This window comes from Rhinatrema bivittatum, chromosome 2, assembly GCF_901001135.1.
Source record: "Rhinatrema bivittatum chromosome 2, aRhiBiv1.1, whole genome shotgun sequence".
Lineage (NCBI taxonomy): Eukaryota > Metazoa > Chordata > Amphibia > Gymnophiona > Rhinatrematidae > Rhinatrema > Rhinatrema bivittatum.
This window is the reverse complement of record NC_042616.1, coordinates 682,315,512-682,330,830: the sequence shown is the minus strand read 5'-3', so window position 1 is coordinate 682,330,830 and position 15,319 is coordinate 682,315,512. Positions and strand designations below refer to the sequence as shown.

Genomic DNA, 15,319 nt, shown 5'->3' with positions numbered 1-15,319 from the left:
CAACAAGCAGTGGTTATTCCCCATTGACTAAATAACAGTTTATGGGTTTCTACTCCAGAAACTTATCCAAACATTTTTTAAACCCTGCTACACTAACTGCGTTAACCACATCCTCTGGCAACGAATTCCAGAGCTTAAATATACACTGAGTAAAAAACAATTTTCTCCGATTTACTTTACATGTGCTACTTGCTAACTTTATGGAGTGCCTCCTAGTCCTTGCATTATCCAAAAGAGTAAATAACCATTTCACATTTACCCATTCAAATCTTTTCATGATTTTGTAGACCTCTATCATATCCCCTCTCAACTGTCTCTTCTCCAAGCTAAACAGCCCTAACCCTCTTTAGCCTTTCGTCACAAGGGAGGCATTCCATGCCCTTTATCATTTTGGTTGCCCTTCTCTGTACTTTTTCCAGTGCAATTACATCTTTTCTGAGATGCGGCGACCAGAACTGCACACAGTATTCAAGGTACCATCTAACCGTGGAACGATACAGAGGCATTATGACATCCTCTGTTTTGTTTGCCATTCCTTTCCTAATAATTAACAATGTTTGCTTTTTTGACCATCACAGCACACTAAGCCGATGATTTCAATGTATTAACCACTATGATGCCTAGGTCTCTTTCCAGGGTGGTAACTCCTATAATGAAATCTAACATCATGTAGCTACAGCATGGATTATTTTTCCCTATATGCATCACCTTGCATTTAGTCACATTATATTTCATCTGCCATATGGATGCTCAATCTTCCAGACTCGGAAGGTCCTCCTGCAATTTATCACAATCCACTTGTGCCTTAACTACTCTGAATAATTTTGTGTCATCTACAAATTTGATCACCTGGTTTGTTGTACCCCTTTCCAGATCATTTATAAATATACTAAAAAGCACAGGTCCAAATACAAATCCCTGAGGCACTCCACTATTTACCTTTTTCCACTGTGAAAACAAACCATTTAATCCTATTGTCTTGTTTCCGAGCTTTTAACCAGTTTGCAATCCTCCTAGCCCATGACTTTTTAGTTTTGTTTTGTTTGTTTCTTTTTTTTAGAAGTCTCTCATAAGGGCCTTTGTCAAACGCCTTTTGAAAGTCCAAATACACCACATCTACCGGTTCACCTTAGTCCATATATGTTTATTCACCCCTTCAAAAAAATGTAGCAAATTTGTGTAAATCCATGCTGGCTATGTTCCATGAAATATCTATCTATATGTTCTGTGATTTTATTCTTTATAATAGTTTCCATGATTTTTCCCAGAACTTAAGTAAGGCTCACCGGTCTACTGTTTCCCAGATCACCTCTGGAGCCCTTTTTATATATCGAGGTTATATTGGCCACCTTCCAATCCTCAGGTACAATGGATGATTTTAATGATAGATCACAAATCACTTTTAATAAGTCTGAAATGTTGTTTCTTAGTTCGTTCAGAACCCTGGGCTATACACCATCTGGTCCAGGTGATTTGCTACTCTAACCAGTATGACATTTCTTATTAAAGGTAATGATATCCTAGCATATTTATGGTTCAATTATACTAAGTTTCACACTTGATAGCACAGCATAAATACAGACTGCCAGAAGACCTTCCTACTTCTATTTCCAGAAAAGTAATTGACTATAGGCAGTAATCAGAAATTTGACTTGTTTCTAAAAGTGACTACATGTATTTCTTAATCTGTAAATGAACTGATATATTCTTCAGATTTTATAAATTAACTCTGAACCTTAGATTATTAGCACAAAAGTGACCAGTTCTCACTTCTTAAAAACTCACCACACAAACGATTTTCCCATTAATACTTTTCAACATCAATATCTTCTAATGGAATTACATACACATCCTGTTTCACTCAGCATACTTAGTAACCGAAAAGGCATTAGAGACTGAATGATGAAGACAGAGAGCCACTGCTGTTTTACGCCCCTGAAGAATGTTAACAAATGTTTCAAAATGAAAATGTCATACTATCACTATCAGAGTTCTAAATCTAGCAGGTAATAGGTATATCTATAATGCCCATTATATATAAATTCTCATTGGCTATTTTGATGATGCTAACCTCATTATTTATTCAAACTTTGCAGCAATTGTATCCATTAGTGACTCCAAGGGTTTTCTCCTGCCTTCAGAAAATGAGAAGGAAAACAAATTCTTAAATAGAAAAAAATAAACTGCATTCCACTTGTTCTGTTAAATAACCAAATTTTCTTAAGAAGAATATATTTACAACTTTTCATATGTACATCTAGAATTTCATGTTACTATTTTCATAAACGTATCATCTTCAGAGAGATTAGCAAATAACAGATGCAAAGAACAATTTGGAATACAAATATTTAAAAAAATACAAAAGTCTAGGTACTTCAAATCAATATTATGGGACATATGGCTTCTTAGGTACCGGGAATAGATAATTTAAGACTGGGATGCCACTGTGGATTCTAGAATGTGTTCTAATTTTCCAACTAATTGCTCCAATCAAACCCTCAAGAATCCCACTCGCTAAATTCAGTTTTTACTGCTTTAGGAGTAAGGGAAAAATTACTGATAAAAGAGGGAGCCCGCAGGGTCAGGCCAACTCCAAAAAATAAGCAAAGTAAGAGCAAAAAAAAAAAAACACAGTAAATTATAAAAAGGAAAATCATATTTCTTCATAGTTCCTAATGTTGGCTGTGCACAATTTCTTTAATTTTTTTTACATCCATGACAATGACTGACAGATATATGGAAAATGTAAATCGGCTACGATTCCATCAGTCAATGAAGCTGAAATGCTGTAAGAATTAAACTATTGTACTATAGATTCAAAATTTTAGAAATTAAATACATAGGAGCCGATGTAATAAGCCATGCTGAGCCTACCTAGGGTTTTCACTCTGGTTTTAGCATGGGTTTTTCAGCACTAAAACCTACATTACAAGTCTGGGTAAGGTTAGCATCAAAACACCTTGCACTAAAACCAGAGTAAAAACCCACAGTAGACTCAGCACAGCTTATTACTTCAAAGACTGCTCTCAATAAATCTCCGGACCAAGGATGCAGGGCCTGGGTCACCTCCTTGGTCCAGAGATTTCCAAGACCACTAACAAAATGGCCCAGGAAGAGGCTGCCTTTTATTTCCAGGCAAGGAGGAGTGTCCAAGTAAATAGATGAACATCTGCGTACCACCAATCACACCTCATCAATCAGCCTAGGTCACTTCTATCAACCAATATGAAATACTGTAGCATTTTTCAAACTAGAGCTGGGTTTTTTTTTTTTTTTTACCATGGTTTTCTGCATGTTGGTTTTAACACCAGTTTTTGTGCACATTTTGGGATTACCATGGATTTTTAGCACTGCTTTGACTTATATGCCATTAGTTTACAGTATGAAAACTCGGTGCTAACCTTTTGCATCAATTTTGATACAGGGTTTATTACATTGGCCCCATAGTAACACAGAAAATAACGATAAAGACCATTTGGCCCATCCAGTCTGCCGGGTAATTCTCTCCCACTTTGTGTAAATTAAGCATATAAATTCCCATATTTAACACACCACCAGCTCCATTCCCCTCCCCTCCATGAAAGCTTAATAAAGCCATCTCTTTACCTTACCCCCCAGTGGCTTTTTTTGTCTCCTCTTTGACCCTCAAGTTTCAAATGACTGAGAAAACACTCAATCCTTCTCATTTCTTCTACCCATTACCTACTACCTGCCTTTACTACTCTATTCTGTCTCTGTCCGAAGCAAGTTTAACTTCTGTCTTGGTTTCTGTTGCTAAATTTCTTCTTCATGATTTGAGGGCTTAATGTATGTCTTCTCCCAGCTGCATTCCATACCCCTATAGAGCTTGTCCGGGAGCATTATATGCTCTCTGTCACCACATGCACTGGAGTGCTGTCTGCACAGCAGCACAATCTTCTCATGGAATTTTATTGACATATGCATTTGTGTTGCACATTTTATGTACTTTTTTTGGAGTGTTAATGAAATTTGTTTGATGCCATATTTGTAAATTGCTTCAAGTGCTTCATAGAAACAGTTAATAGATGCAAATAACTCTTTTAACAGTTACATTTTTGGTAAGATTCTTTAAAGTTGGCTTCAGCTCCCCAAGTGCCTGATACATCAGAGGAGTTTTCTCATTGTGGGTCTATGAGGAAAATGCTTAGTATATTGTCCACCAAATTCAAGGAATGTCCAGAGCTGTTTGGGTGCAAATTAAGAATGCAAAGGATGAAAAGCTGGGTTTTTGTTTTGTTTCAGACTAGCAAAAACTAAAAATGAAGTAACTTGCACTAAAATGAAATAGCACAATGTTTTAGCACATGCTACTTCGAAATGAAGCTGATTATTAAAAAAATGCACATCCCTAGTGCAAATTGTTATTCCCAATATCTGATGGACTACTATAAACCAATGTTTCCTTTTCCAAGTAATAGACCGATACAGTAAGGAGCGGTAGGAAGAGCTGCGTTAGTGCCGGGCGCACCCGTGGTTGCCGCATGCACAGTCTGACTCACCTACCGCTCGATACTGTATTTAAATAGCTTGCAAATGCAAGCTGCGTCCAAGAAGCGTCGTTGAAGCGTTAGGCCCGCGCAACCCATTTTACTGTATAGAGCGCTATACAGTATCCTGGGTGCGCTGGCCTAACGCTTCACAGACACGCTGGTATCTGTCATTTCAAATGTCATTTGAAATGACAGGTACCAGGAAGTGGACGGTTCTCCTACGCTCGGGATTGCCAGTCCTCTCTCCCCTCCTCCCGAAGCAAGGCACGTAAAGCAGCCTTGCTTCAGGAGGAGGGGAGAAAGGACTGGCAGTGTAAGGCAACGAAGCAACTTAGTCTTCTTGCAGCCCCCCTCCGGAGACGGACATCGGCAGAGATGGACTGCGGCTCCCTCCCCTGCCTCCCGGAGGCAGCTGCCGGCGAAGATGGATGCCTGCATGGGCGAAAGCGGCCCCTGTGCGTGCAATTGGGCCGCTCAAGATGTGACGTCACATGCCGTGACGCCAAACGTCGTGACGTCACGCCTTGAGCGGCCCAATTGCACGCACAGGGGCCGCTTTCGCCCGTGCAGGCATCCATCTTCGCCGGCAGCTGCCTCTGGGAGGCAGGGGAGCCGAGGTCCGTCTCTGCCGATGTCCGTCTCCGGAGGGGGGCTGCAAGAAGAGTAAGTCGCTTCATTGCTTTACACTGGCAGACCTCTCTCCCCTCCTCCCGAAGCAAGGCTGCTTTACGCGCCTTGCTTCGGGAGGAGGGGAGAGGGGACTGGCAATCCCGAGCGCAGGAGAACCGTCCACTTCGTTGCTACTTTTTTTCTTCGCTTTTTTCCGCTTTCCTTGCTTCGGGGGGAGGGGAGAGGACTGGGGCTGCCCCGGAGACCAGCACCCATGGACGCGGCCAGGGCAGGTGAGCGGGGGCTGGGGGAAAGTTTGACGCCTACCCTTACCCCTGCGTCTAACGCAGGGGAAGGGTAGGCGGTAAGTTAGCAAGTTAAACGTGCGGCAAAACGGCAGGTTAGAAAAGCGATAGTCGGGGCGCGCGTTACTGTATGGGAGGGAATAGCTAATTCGATCGTTTACATCTAATATACATGCCGCGGGTGGAAGGGGTTACCCGGTGATTTAAAGAGGCGGTAAGAATGGGTTAAAGGGGATAGTGTATCGCGGGTTGGACTAACGTGGCCGAAAAGTGAGTAGAAAGCTGGTTAGGAGCAGGGTAACCGCGGCCGCACTTTACTGTATTGACCTGTAAGAGTCCAACCACTTGTTACCACTAAATCATCTGAAAGAGGAAACTAAGAATTAAAGGTAACTACCAAATTTTCCTGCAATGATTTTCAGTCTTCAACAGCACTATAGTGATGCAGTTAAGTAGTAATGTGCAATATTTGTTCTCTATAATCACTGTTAAACATCTTATATGTGGAACCCAAAAACCAGCAGGGCAGAGCGGGTGGGCAAACATTAAACTCATACAATGGTTTTCACCTAATTAGAAGTTATGTGGACAAATTTGCTCTTTAGAGTAACCAAATTACATAAATTAATCTAGTTTACACACAAAATGTAAGCACACTCACTGAAATTAGACTGTTTGACCATAAACAGTGCTGAAAACTAATGAATATAATTTGCCTGGCAGCATAAAGGACCTGTGATTTTTCTTACTGCAATTTCATTTATTCATACATTTCTACAGGAACTTAATATTTGTGTGTACACTTTCATATACAAAATCAATTTTAATCACATATTTTACAACAAACCACTTGTAAATATAACTGTCACCTGATTAATGTATCTAAATAGCACTTGTACCATTTCACCAAGACAATGACATCCAATTTCTAGCTTCATTTTTGTTTGATCATGCGACCAGTAAAAAAAAAAAAAAAAGAAATCTCAACTTTTGTTAAAAGGGCATATTTTCCCCTGCTTTACTGAAAATCACACCACCAAAATGAACACATCTGTTGACAAATGGAGATCATATTCTAAAATGTTTGTCCTAAAATTAAGTACAGAATTAAAGTATAAACAAAACAAATTGAATATTCACTCAGGGTCAACTTTTGGGATGAGCAACTTGTGCAGTTGCTCATCAGTTTCTGGGCCCAAGAGGAGCAGATAGGATCCATAGGAAAGAGAAGAGTTGCTGCCATGTTCCACCCTTTCCCCTACAATCATGGGGCCAAAGTAGAGAGTGCTGGGGGCCTAATAACTTCTAGACCCTACCTGTACCCTGGAAGATAAGAGAAAAAGATGCCACTGGCAGGAAGCAGTGTTTAGAAACACTGGGCCCTTAGCCCTGTTCTACTGGCAGGACAGAGTCAAGAATGGATGATAAGAACAATGCGGGAAGGATGGAAAAAGAGATGGGAGCAAGGATGGAAGGAAGGAGCAGGAACTAACGGTAAGAGTGAAAAGGGGAGGATGGCAGATGTGGGTGAGGGCATGGATGGAAGAAAGATGGCAGGGAAGGTTTATAGTTAAGCGCAACGAATGGAGGATGGAAAGAAAACTTAAGCCTAAAGATAGTGACATAAATGAAGTTTTGGTTTTTTTTACTGGGATCTGCACCAATTTCAGTTTTTGCATAGGACACTTGTTAACCTAAAAGTCAACCGTGTGTTCAATGCTTCTGCCTCACAACAAGAGATGTTCCCGACAAGGGAACTGAAGTGCCCTCTGTATAGTCATGTCCAAATGGGAATAGGTGCCTGAATACATGTGTAAACAATTTTGCAGATATTTATGTGATTTGCAAGCCCTATCCCTTCTCCATATTATCTTCCTCATTAAAATACTACCTCCTCATCATTCCTTGTTTACAAGGCATACAATCCATCTCATACACACACAAGACATGGTGTATATCCGGAAAAGGGAACTTACTGAACATGCATCCACTGCTCACGACAGCCAGAAGTGTGGGCAGAAAGTCAAAAACATTATGCCTCTCTCTCAGGCACAAAGAAAAAAAAAGGGTGTGTTTATCTTTTTAACTTTTAGCTTGAAGATCGGCCATCTAAACCAGCAGAAAAGCATATCCTTGGGACATACATATTAGGAACAAACCCCCACCCCCTTAACTGAAGAAAAGAATTTTAGATCTCTCAATCCAGTCCTCCCTGCAACATCTGCTGATAAACATGAAAGGTGACCTCCGTGCCGAGGGGAGGAGGAGCACTGGGAGTAGACACGTAGGCTTGGAACCCTCCTGTCCGCACACAATGGAGCCGCAGGGAAGGGAAGGGACCTCCGAGATCCCGACTATAGGCTCGTGTTTACCCTCACTGTTGTCAATTCGGTGCCCCTGTGGTCTGAACTGTTGCACTACAAGTTAGCAACCAGGGTTCCCAGGGTGGGACCCTTACCTGTACGGCTGGGTCGTTGAGTCGGTGCTCCGCTGAAAGGTGATGCCTCAGTAAGAGCGGTCTCTTGTAGTTGCGAGTGCCCTTGGCCAGCTCGTCGTGGCCGGCGGGCACTGTGCCGCCGCTTCCAGAAGCCTGGCACCAGGCACAGGACATGAGACCGGTCTCCTGGCTGAACTGCAACCAGGGGAATTCGTGCAGCCAGGCACCCTGGAAGGAGAAGTAGTGCAGGTTGTGCAGCAAGGACTGCGGCCTGGCCAGCCCGAAGCGCTTGACGCTCTCCCCGCCGCCACCGCCGCCATCAGCCTCTTCCAAGCCGTCCCCCGAGCGCCGACCGTTGCAGCTGCCGCCTTGGCTCGCCCCTTCACCACCGCCACCCTCCTCCTCCTCGTCGTCGTCCTCGGCCGCGCTGCTGTCGCCGCTCAGCGAGCCACCGTCCTGCAGCTCTTTCCTGTCCGTGCCACAGGCCTCGGCCTCGTCCTCCAGCTCTACTTCCACTTCCTCCTCCACCCTGCGCCCGTTCAGCTGCCTCAGGGCCCAGGCCGAGGCCTCCAGGTTGCCGCCACTGCCGCCGCCGCCGCCCCCGTTGTTGCCGTTACTGCCACCACCGCCCCGGAACGCCAGCGTCCTGCGGTTCCGCTCCGCGGACATTTTCGATGGCTTCTCTCCCGGGGGCCCTTCCGCTCGCTAACCGTTTGCGTTCTGAAACGTCAGAATGGCCCGGGGCTGGTGTAAGGGGGGGGAATAGAGCCCCCCCCCAGCGTTCCGCGAAGGGGGTGGGGGGAGGGGAAACACTGCTGGGCCGAGGCACAACCAACCTTGCCCGGCCGCCGCCGGCTCCTCTCACACTCTCCCCCTCCTTTTCCGTTCCCCGGTTCAAAGTGTAAGGGTGAAGAAGCCACCGAGGGGCGGGAGCGTAAAGACTGCACAACGCTCGAAACGAGGAGAGCGCCGAGGACTTTCGGCCACTGGCCGCCGCCGCCACCGGAGCGTCCGTGCAGGCCCCACCGAGGTCGGATGGCAAGTGAACAACGGACTGTGCCCACAATGCAACGGGGCAGCGAGCACTAGGTGGGGGTGGAGGGGAGGGGGGAGCAGCTGGCGAGTGTCAGGTTTTGGTGGTTAGACAGTATGTTTTACTTTGCGCGCACATCTGGGGTCCTTCTCTTCACTGAAAACCAGGCCTTGATTCACCTTCCACGCGAAGGGTGACGTTCCCTCTCAGGGCTACTCAGCTTTTGCTCTGAGTCCCAAAGGAACTTGTTTTGTTTTTTTTTTTTAGCACTGCTATAACTACTTTTAATTTTTGTTTATTCCTGGAAAAAAAAATCACAGCTTATGTAGTGAAGGATCTGGTTCCTTAGAACGTTTGCGTTAAGTTTGACATGAGGATAGAAAAGCATGTGTGGTTGGAAAAACATGTAGCAGGTGTATTTTATGAGACAGAAAACTAAAGTCTGACATACCATGGGTACCCAAGCAATGTAAAGATGAAGCAAGTTTTCTCCCTTTAAATAGGATTCTTCATAGACAGCAGAATAAATTAGCCATATCATTTAGGTGTTGTCCGTTGGCATCGACCATAATTCAGGTCTCAGAATTCACTAAAGACTTGACTGAACGTGAACCAGAGTTCCCTCGTGCACATTGCCTTGTAAGTCCCTCAGTCTCTTCCAGAGCTTAAGCTGTAGCAAGGTAGTCAACTTTCCGTCTTGTAGAGTTAGTGTATGTGCTTCAGCACAAACCCGAGGAACTTCTGATGGAGAGGGCAAATGGGAATGTGTACATTAGCATCTTTCAGATAATGAGCACACATCCAGTCACTCAGTTGAATGAAAGAAAGTTAATTGGAGAAAGCTTCATCTTTAACCTCTCCTGCATCAACAACTTGTTCAGCCTCCACAAGTCCAGTATGGCTTTGAGTCTACAGAAAACAGAGACTATTGTCCTGTCAGGCACCGAATTATGGTTTATTAAAATTTGTATACTGTTGACATCATAAATTTCGTAGTGGTTAACAATAAAAAAAAGTACATAAAACAACAACAGGAACTGTTACAAGCATGACCTCCAGCAGCTGTTACGAACCGAGGGCTTGGAAGCCTTCGGCTATTGTTACAGGCGCGGAGGCATGGTCGTCTCTAAAGCAGGTGATGTGAGCCCTTGGGCCACGGCATGACTCAGGGAGGAGCCCCAAGACACACCGCGGGAGGTGAGCTGGTGCGAGCACAGGTAGCAAGGAGCAGGACAAAGCTAAAGCAAAGACAAGGATACAAGGTCTGACCCTCTACCAGACCTGCATGCTCCAGGATGACCAACAACGCAATGTTGATCGATGAACAGTCCTCCAATCGTTCCAAGCCCTTTTGGACCTGCCGCTGGGTATGGCAAAAGGCGGCAGGCCGGACAGAGGATGAGGGCAGACGAAGTCCTTAGAGCACAGAAGACTTTGGACGAAGACTCAGATGAGGACACTGTAGACGAAGACTCAGGCGGGAACACTGTAGACGAGGACCGAAGTGAGGACACTGTAGACGAAGGCTGAAGCGAGGACACTGTAGACAAAGGCAGGGAGATCAAAGCACTGGGTCGAGACTGCGACGCAGCGCGCCTTACACAGTCCACCCACGGGACTGGTCGCAGACCAAGCTGGGCTCGTAGCAGATTCTAGGAGAGAATATGGAAGCTAATACCGGAACATGACGAAGATACTGAAGAGGCCTGCACCGGGGCACGCCCTACACAGTCCCCCGCAGGTTTGTTCGCAGACCACACTGGCAAGGAGCAGGGTCGAACAGAGTCTTGACATGGACAGAGGCAATTAGCAATAGGCTCCGAAGACCGGGACAAGATTCAAGCACAGGATTCAATGATAAAACTTAGGACTGAAGCATAAGTCTTCTGGAGGGTTGCAGTGCGGAGATGAGGGTGGCCTTTGTACCATGAGGCACCCCACCCATGGGACTGGTCGCAGACCACGACAACGGCACGCCAGGAAAGTGGACATCGAGGAACCAAGGCAAGGAGGCAGAGGCGAAGACAAAGGCATCAGGAAGGACATCGGAGGTACAAACGAAGAACATCAGGAACATTAAGACACCTGAAGACATGGATGGAGGACATCAGGAACCTGAAGACATCTGGAGGCCCGGACGAAGGACATCAGGAACATGAAGACAACTGAAGACCTGTACGAAGAACATCAGGAACATGAAGACGAAGCCGTCAAAGCAGAAGAAGAACATGGAGGACCTGGACCGGTCAGAAGACACAGACGACTGTGGAACCCGATCCGAAGGCCAGGAGTGACTGAAGAAGAGGTCCTCTTATAGGGCAGAAGCAGGAAGTTGTCATCAGGTGGAGCCCGGGGCATATCCGGCCGTGGGCCCTTTAAATGAAGAGAAGAGGCGCGCGCCGGCGCCTAAGAGGAAGCAGGAAGAAGAAGCAGCACCATGGACAGCTGTAAGCTGTGCGCAGGAGCAGAGAGGAGCAGGCAGGCCTCGGGGCGTCCTCTAGGCCATGAAATGGCATAGGGACAGGGATGGCTATCCCCTGCAACAGGAAAAGGTCTTCAGCGGCAGCACCATGCTGCAAAGAAGCCTGCTGACTGGCACGGCCTCCTGGCCGCTTGGGTGAGGCAGCAGCGTTGGCTGCTGCAGCCTCCGGGCCTTCATTTAAAGGGCATCAGCGGACTGCCGTGATACTAAAGCAGGTAAGGTGGAAGGGCTGCCCGCGGCTCACCGTGGGTAGGCCCATAACAGGAACACAATCAAATTTACATTCAAAGCACAAAATCAACGATCTAGTTAAGATGAAATAAACTATAAATCTACATAAACTTTCTTAAATAAGAAAGTTTTTAAAACCCTCTTAAAGGACTTGACAAAAGGCTCTGACCTAATCTAATCCAGGAGGGAGTTCCTGTTGCAACCATCCCTTCCCGACGGCTTCACTCTGCCTGCTTTTCTTTCTTTGCACCTCCTCTCGCTATGGATGGACGCCTGGCTGCCGCGGCGTCTGCCTGCCGTCCTCTCCAGCGTCCCCGAACCGGCTTGGGCGCTGCCTCCCGCCATGCTCCGCTGGTACTTTAGAGCACGTGTGCCGCGCAACCCTCACTCTTATTTCCTACTTGACGCGAACCTCAGGGGCGTCCCCCTGTGATGACATCACGCTGCCCAGATATTTAAAGGCTACGATGTTTGCTAGCCTTTGAGTTAGCAAGGGTAAATCTACAGATGGGATTCACTCTCCGTACCCAGGTACTCTGCCTCTCCAATCTTCCATTGGACTCTTAACGCTAACGGGGTACCCGCTCCTCGGGGGCCTCACTTGCTTTTCAGGTCGCTATCAGGAAACCTCAAGGGCCCATGTTCCCTGACTCGCTGCCTGCTCCTACCTTCTCTCCTGCCTGCTCCTACCTTCTCTCGCTGCCTGCTCCTACCTTCTCTCCTCGAGGGCCTGCCATCTCCTACGTGGAACCACTGTGTGAGTACATTACCTTCAAGCCTCTCAGCTCTCAGGGATCAGGTACTCGCTCCTCGAGGGCCTGCTCTCCCTATCCTGGAGTTCTCCATACTGGGGCTGTGTGCATATTCCACTGTACTCATTATTCTCAGTTCTTTCCACTACAGCACTGCTACCGGAGGAGTCGCTGTTCCAGCGCCTGAGGGATACTAGCCCAGCCAGGCTACTTCTGCTGCTCACCACTGCCACCTCTGGTGGCTTCACCACATTGTCTAATAAAAGATCAATCTCTGTATTTGTGTGTCCTAAGCTGAGCCTGACCTGTGGCCCCTCATGGGACTTCCTCCATGGGCGTGGTCAGCTGCTACAGTGTCCAAGGGTCCACCCAAACCTCACTAATTATAACAGATTGCTAACTCCATGGATCTGGCACAGCTCAATGCCTTGCAGGCCATTCCAGGCCTGGCCCAACGCACTGCTGAACTACAAGACGCATTGGAGAGACTCACTTCACCGTTTCATCAGCTACAAGCACAGAAGATGCAAGGCACTACTTCCAGAAATGAAGGTCAATTACCTGAAGTAACTATAAAGACTATGGTACCTCTGGCTGCTCCAGTTCGTTTCTCTGAAGAAATTCAAAGAACTAGAGGTTTCCTAAACCAATGCTGCATGCATTTTGCATTGCAGCCTGCACACTTCCCCACAGCCTACGCCAAGACTACTTATATTCTATCTTATCTTGATGGAAGGGCCTTGTCTTGGTCTTCAACACTGTGGGAACATAAGGATCCAATCCTGCAGGATATTGATGGATTTCTAGAATTATTTAAATCCGTTTTTGATGATCCTGCTTGAGTGACCTCGAAGCAAGGCAACCGACCACTAGCGGATTTTGCAATAGAGTTCAAGACTCTTGCTACAGAATTAAGCTGGGAGCCTAGATGCCTGAAAACTCTCTTCTTCAGAGGTCTGAATACCCGCTTGAAGGACAAGCTTGCCGCTCGTGAGACACCTGACTCGCGGATGAACTAGTGGCTTTGGCTACTAGAATTGACCACCGGCTTCGTGATTAGGTGAAAGAATTCAAGACTACTAAAGGACCGGTTCAGAAGGAGACTCCTGCTAAACTTGCACTTCAGATGGTTCCAGTAGTACCTGTTACCAGTGGAGAAGAACCGATGCAACTTGGTCGCAGTCATTTGACTTCAAAAGAGAGAAGACTTCAGAAGAGGCATGGCCTATGTATGTACTGTGGACAAGCTGGTCACGATGTCCCAACATGCCCTATTCGTCTGGAAAACGGACGGGCCTAAGTCCTGCAGGAGGACTATTCTTAGGCCTTACCACGCCTTCTCCTCCGCTCTCTCTACCAGTCTCCCTGACTTGCGGACCAACTACAGTCCAAACTCTTGCCCTTGTGGATTCGGGGGCAGGAGGCACCTTTATACTTCGACCCCTAGTGGAACATTTGAGGATCCCCCTCGTTACTTTAGAAGCTCCACTACTTTTGTCATCTGTCCATGGAGAGCCTTTGCCCGGTGATGTGACTTGTCGCACTGAACCAGTGACTCTTCGCACCGGAGCCCTCCATATGGAGACAATTCCCTTCTTTGTGTTAGAGAAGGCCATGCACCCTATCGTTCTGGGGTTACCCTGGTTACAGTTGCATCAGCCTCAATTCGACTGGTCCTCCTTGGAACTCTCCCGCTGGGGCCCAGGTTGTCATGGCAGTTGCCTCAAGAAAGTTTCTCCTGTTCTCTACATGCGTTCAACTCCAGTGATGGCAGGACTGCCGCCTTAATACGCATCCTTTCAGTGATGTGTTTTCCAAAGAAGCTGCTGACATCCTCCCTCCACACAGATCTTATGACTGTGCCATTCGGCTGAAACCAAACACTGAACCTCCTAAAGGACGTGTCTATCCACTATCTGCAATAGAGAATAAGGCTGTGTCCATGTACATCGAGGAGAATTTACAGAAAGGTTTCATTGGACCTTCAAAGTCGCCAGCCGGCGCAGGATTCTTTTTTGTGGGGAAGAAGGACGGAACCTTACATCCTTGTATCGACTATCGAGGTCTGAACGAGATTATGATTAAAGACCATTACCCCCTGCCTTTAATCTCAGAGCTGTTTGATCGGCTTCAGGGGGCCAAGATATTTTCGAAACTTGACCTGAAGGGGGCCTACAACTTGGTCTGGATTCGCAGTGGTGATGAGTAGAAAACGGCTTTCAACACTCGAGATGGTCATTTTGAGTACTTAGTAATGCCCTTCGGCCTGTGCAATGCACCCGCTGTGTTCCAGAACATGATGAATGACATTCTGCAGGATTTGTTGTACAAGAGTGTCATAGTGTACCTAGATGACATTCTGATATTTTCTCAGAATCTGTCTACTCATCTAGAAGACAAGCAAGTTCTACTAAGACTCCGAGAACACCGACTCTACGCCAAGCTAGCCAAGTGCAAATTCCATAAAGACTCCGTGCCTTTTCTTGGCTATATTGTGTCTAAAAATGGCTTCCAGATTGATCCCCAAAAATTAGAAAATATCAAGAATTGGTCCCAACCTACCAGCCTGAAGGCCCTGAGACGATTTTTGGGGTTCACCAATTACTATAGAAGCTTTATAAAGAACTATTCTTCTTTAACTTTATAAAGAACTATTCTTCTTTAACCGTTTAAAGCATTGGCCCCGGAAAGGGGCCAATGCTTTAAACGGTCTGCGGAGGCCATTTCCCGTTCGAAGACTTAAAGACTGCCTTTTCCTCGGAACCATGCCTACGTCATCCGGACCCCAACAAGCCATTCATCGTAGAGGTCGACGATATGGGTGGGGGGCTGTTCTGAGCCAAACTGGAGATTCCAAGTCCTTACGTCCCTGCTCTTTCTTCTCACGACATTTCTCTCCAGCAGAGAAGAATTATGGGATCAGTGCCAAAGAGCTCCTGGCTATTAAGTTGGCATTCGA

The 15,319-nt window shown here is 46.4% G+C and overlaps 1 protein-coding gene across 1 annotated transcript in view; it reads right to left on the bottom strand.

The window, feature by feature from the left end:
* ZBTB10 (zinc finger and BTB domain containing 10) overlaps positions 1–8,964 on the bottom strand; it is a 162,013-nt gene extending 153,049 nt beyond the window's left edge. Inside the window, exon 1 of the mRNA XM_029591535.1 lies at positions 7,884–8,964. Within this exon, the coding sequence (XP_029447395.1) occupies positions 7,884–8,531 (648 nt within the window). The 5' untranslated portion in view covers positions 8,532–8,964. The remainder of the gene's footprint in view (positions 1–7,883) is intronic.
* Positions 8,965–15,319: the final 6,355 nt, after the last annotated feature.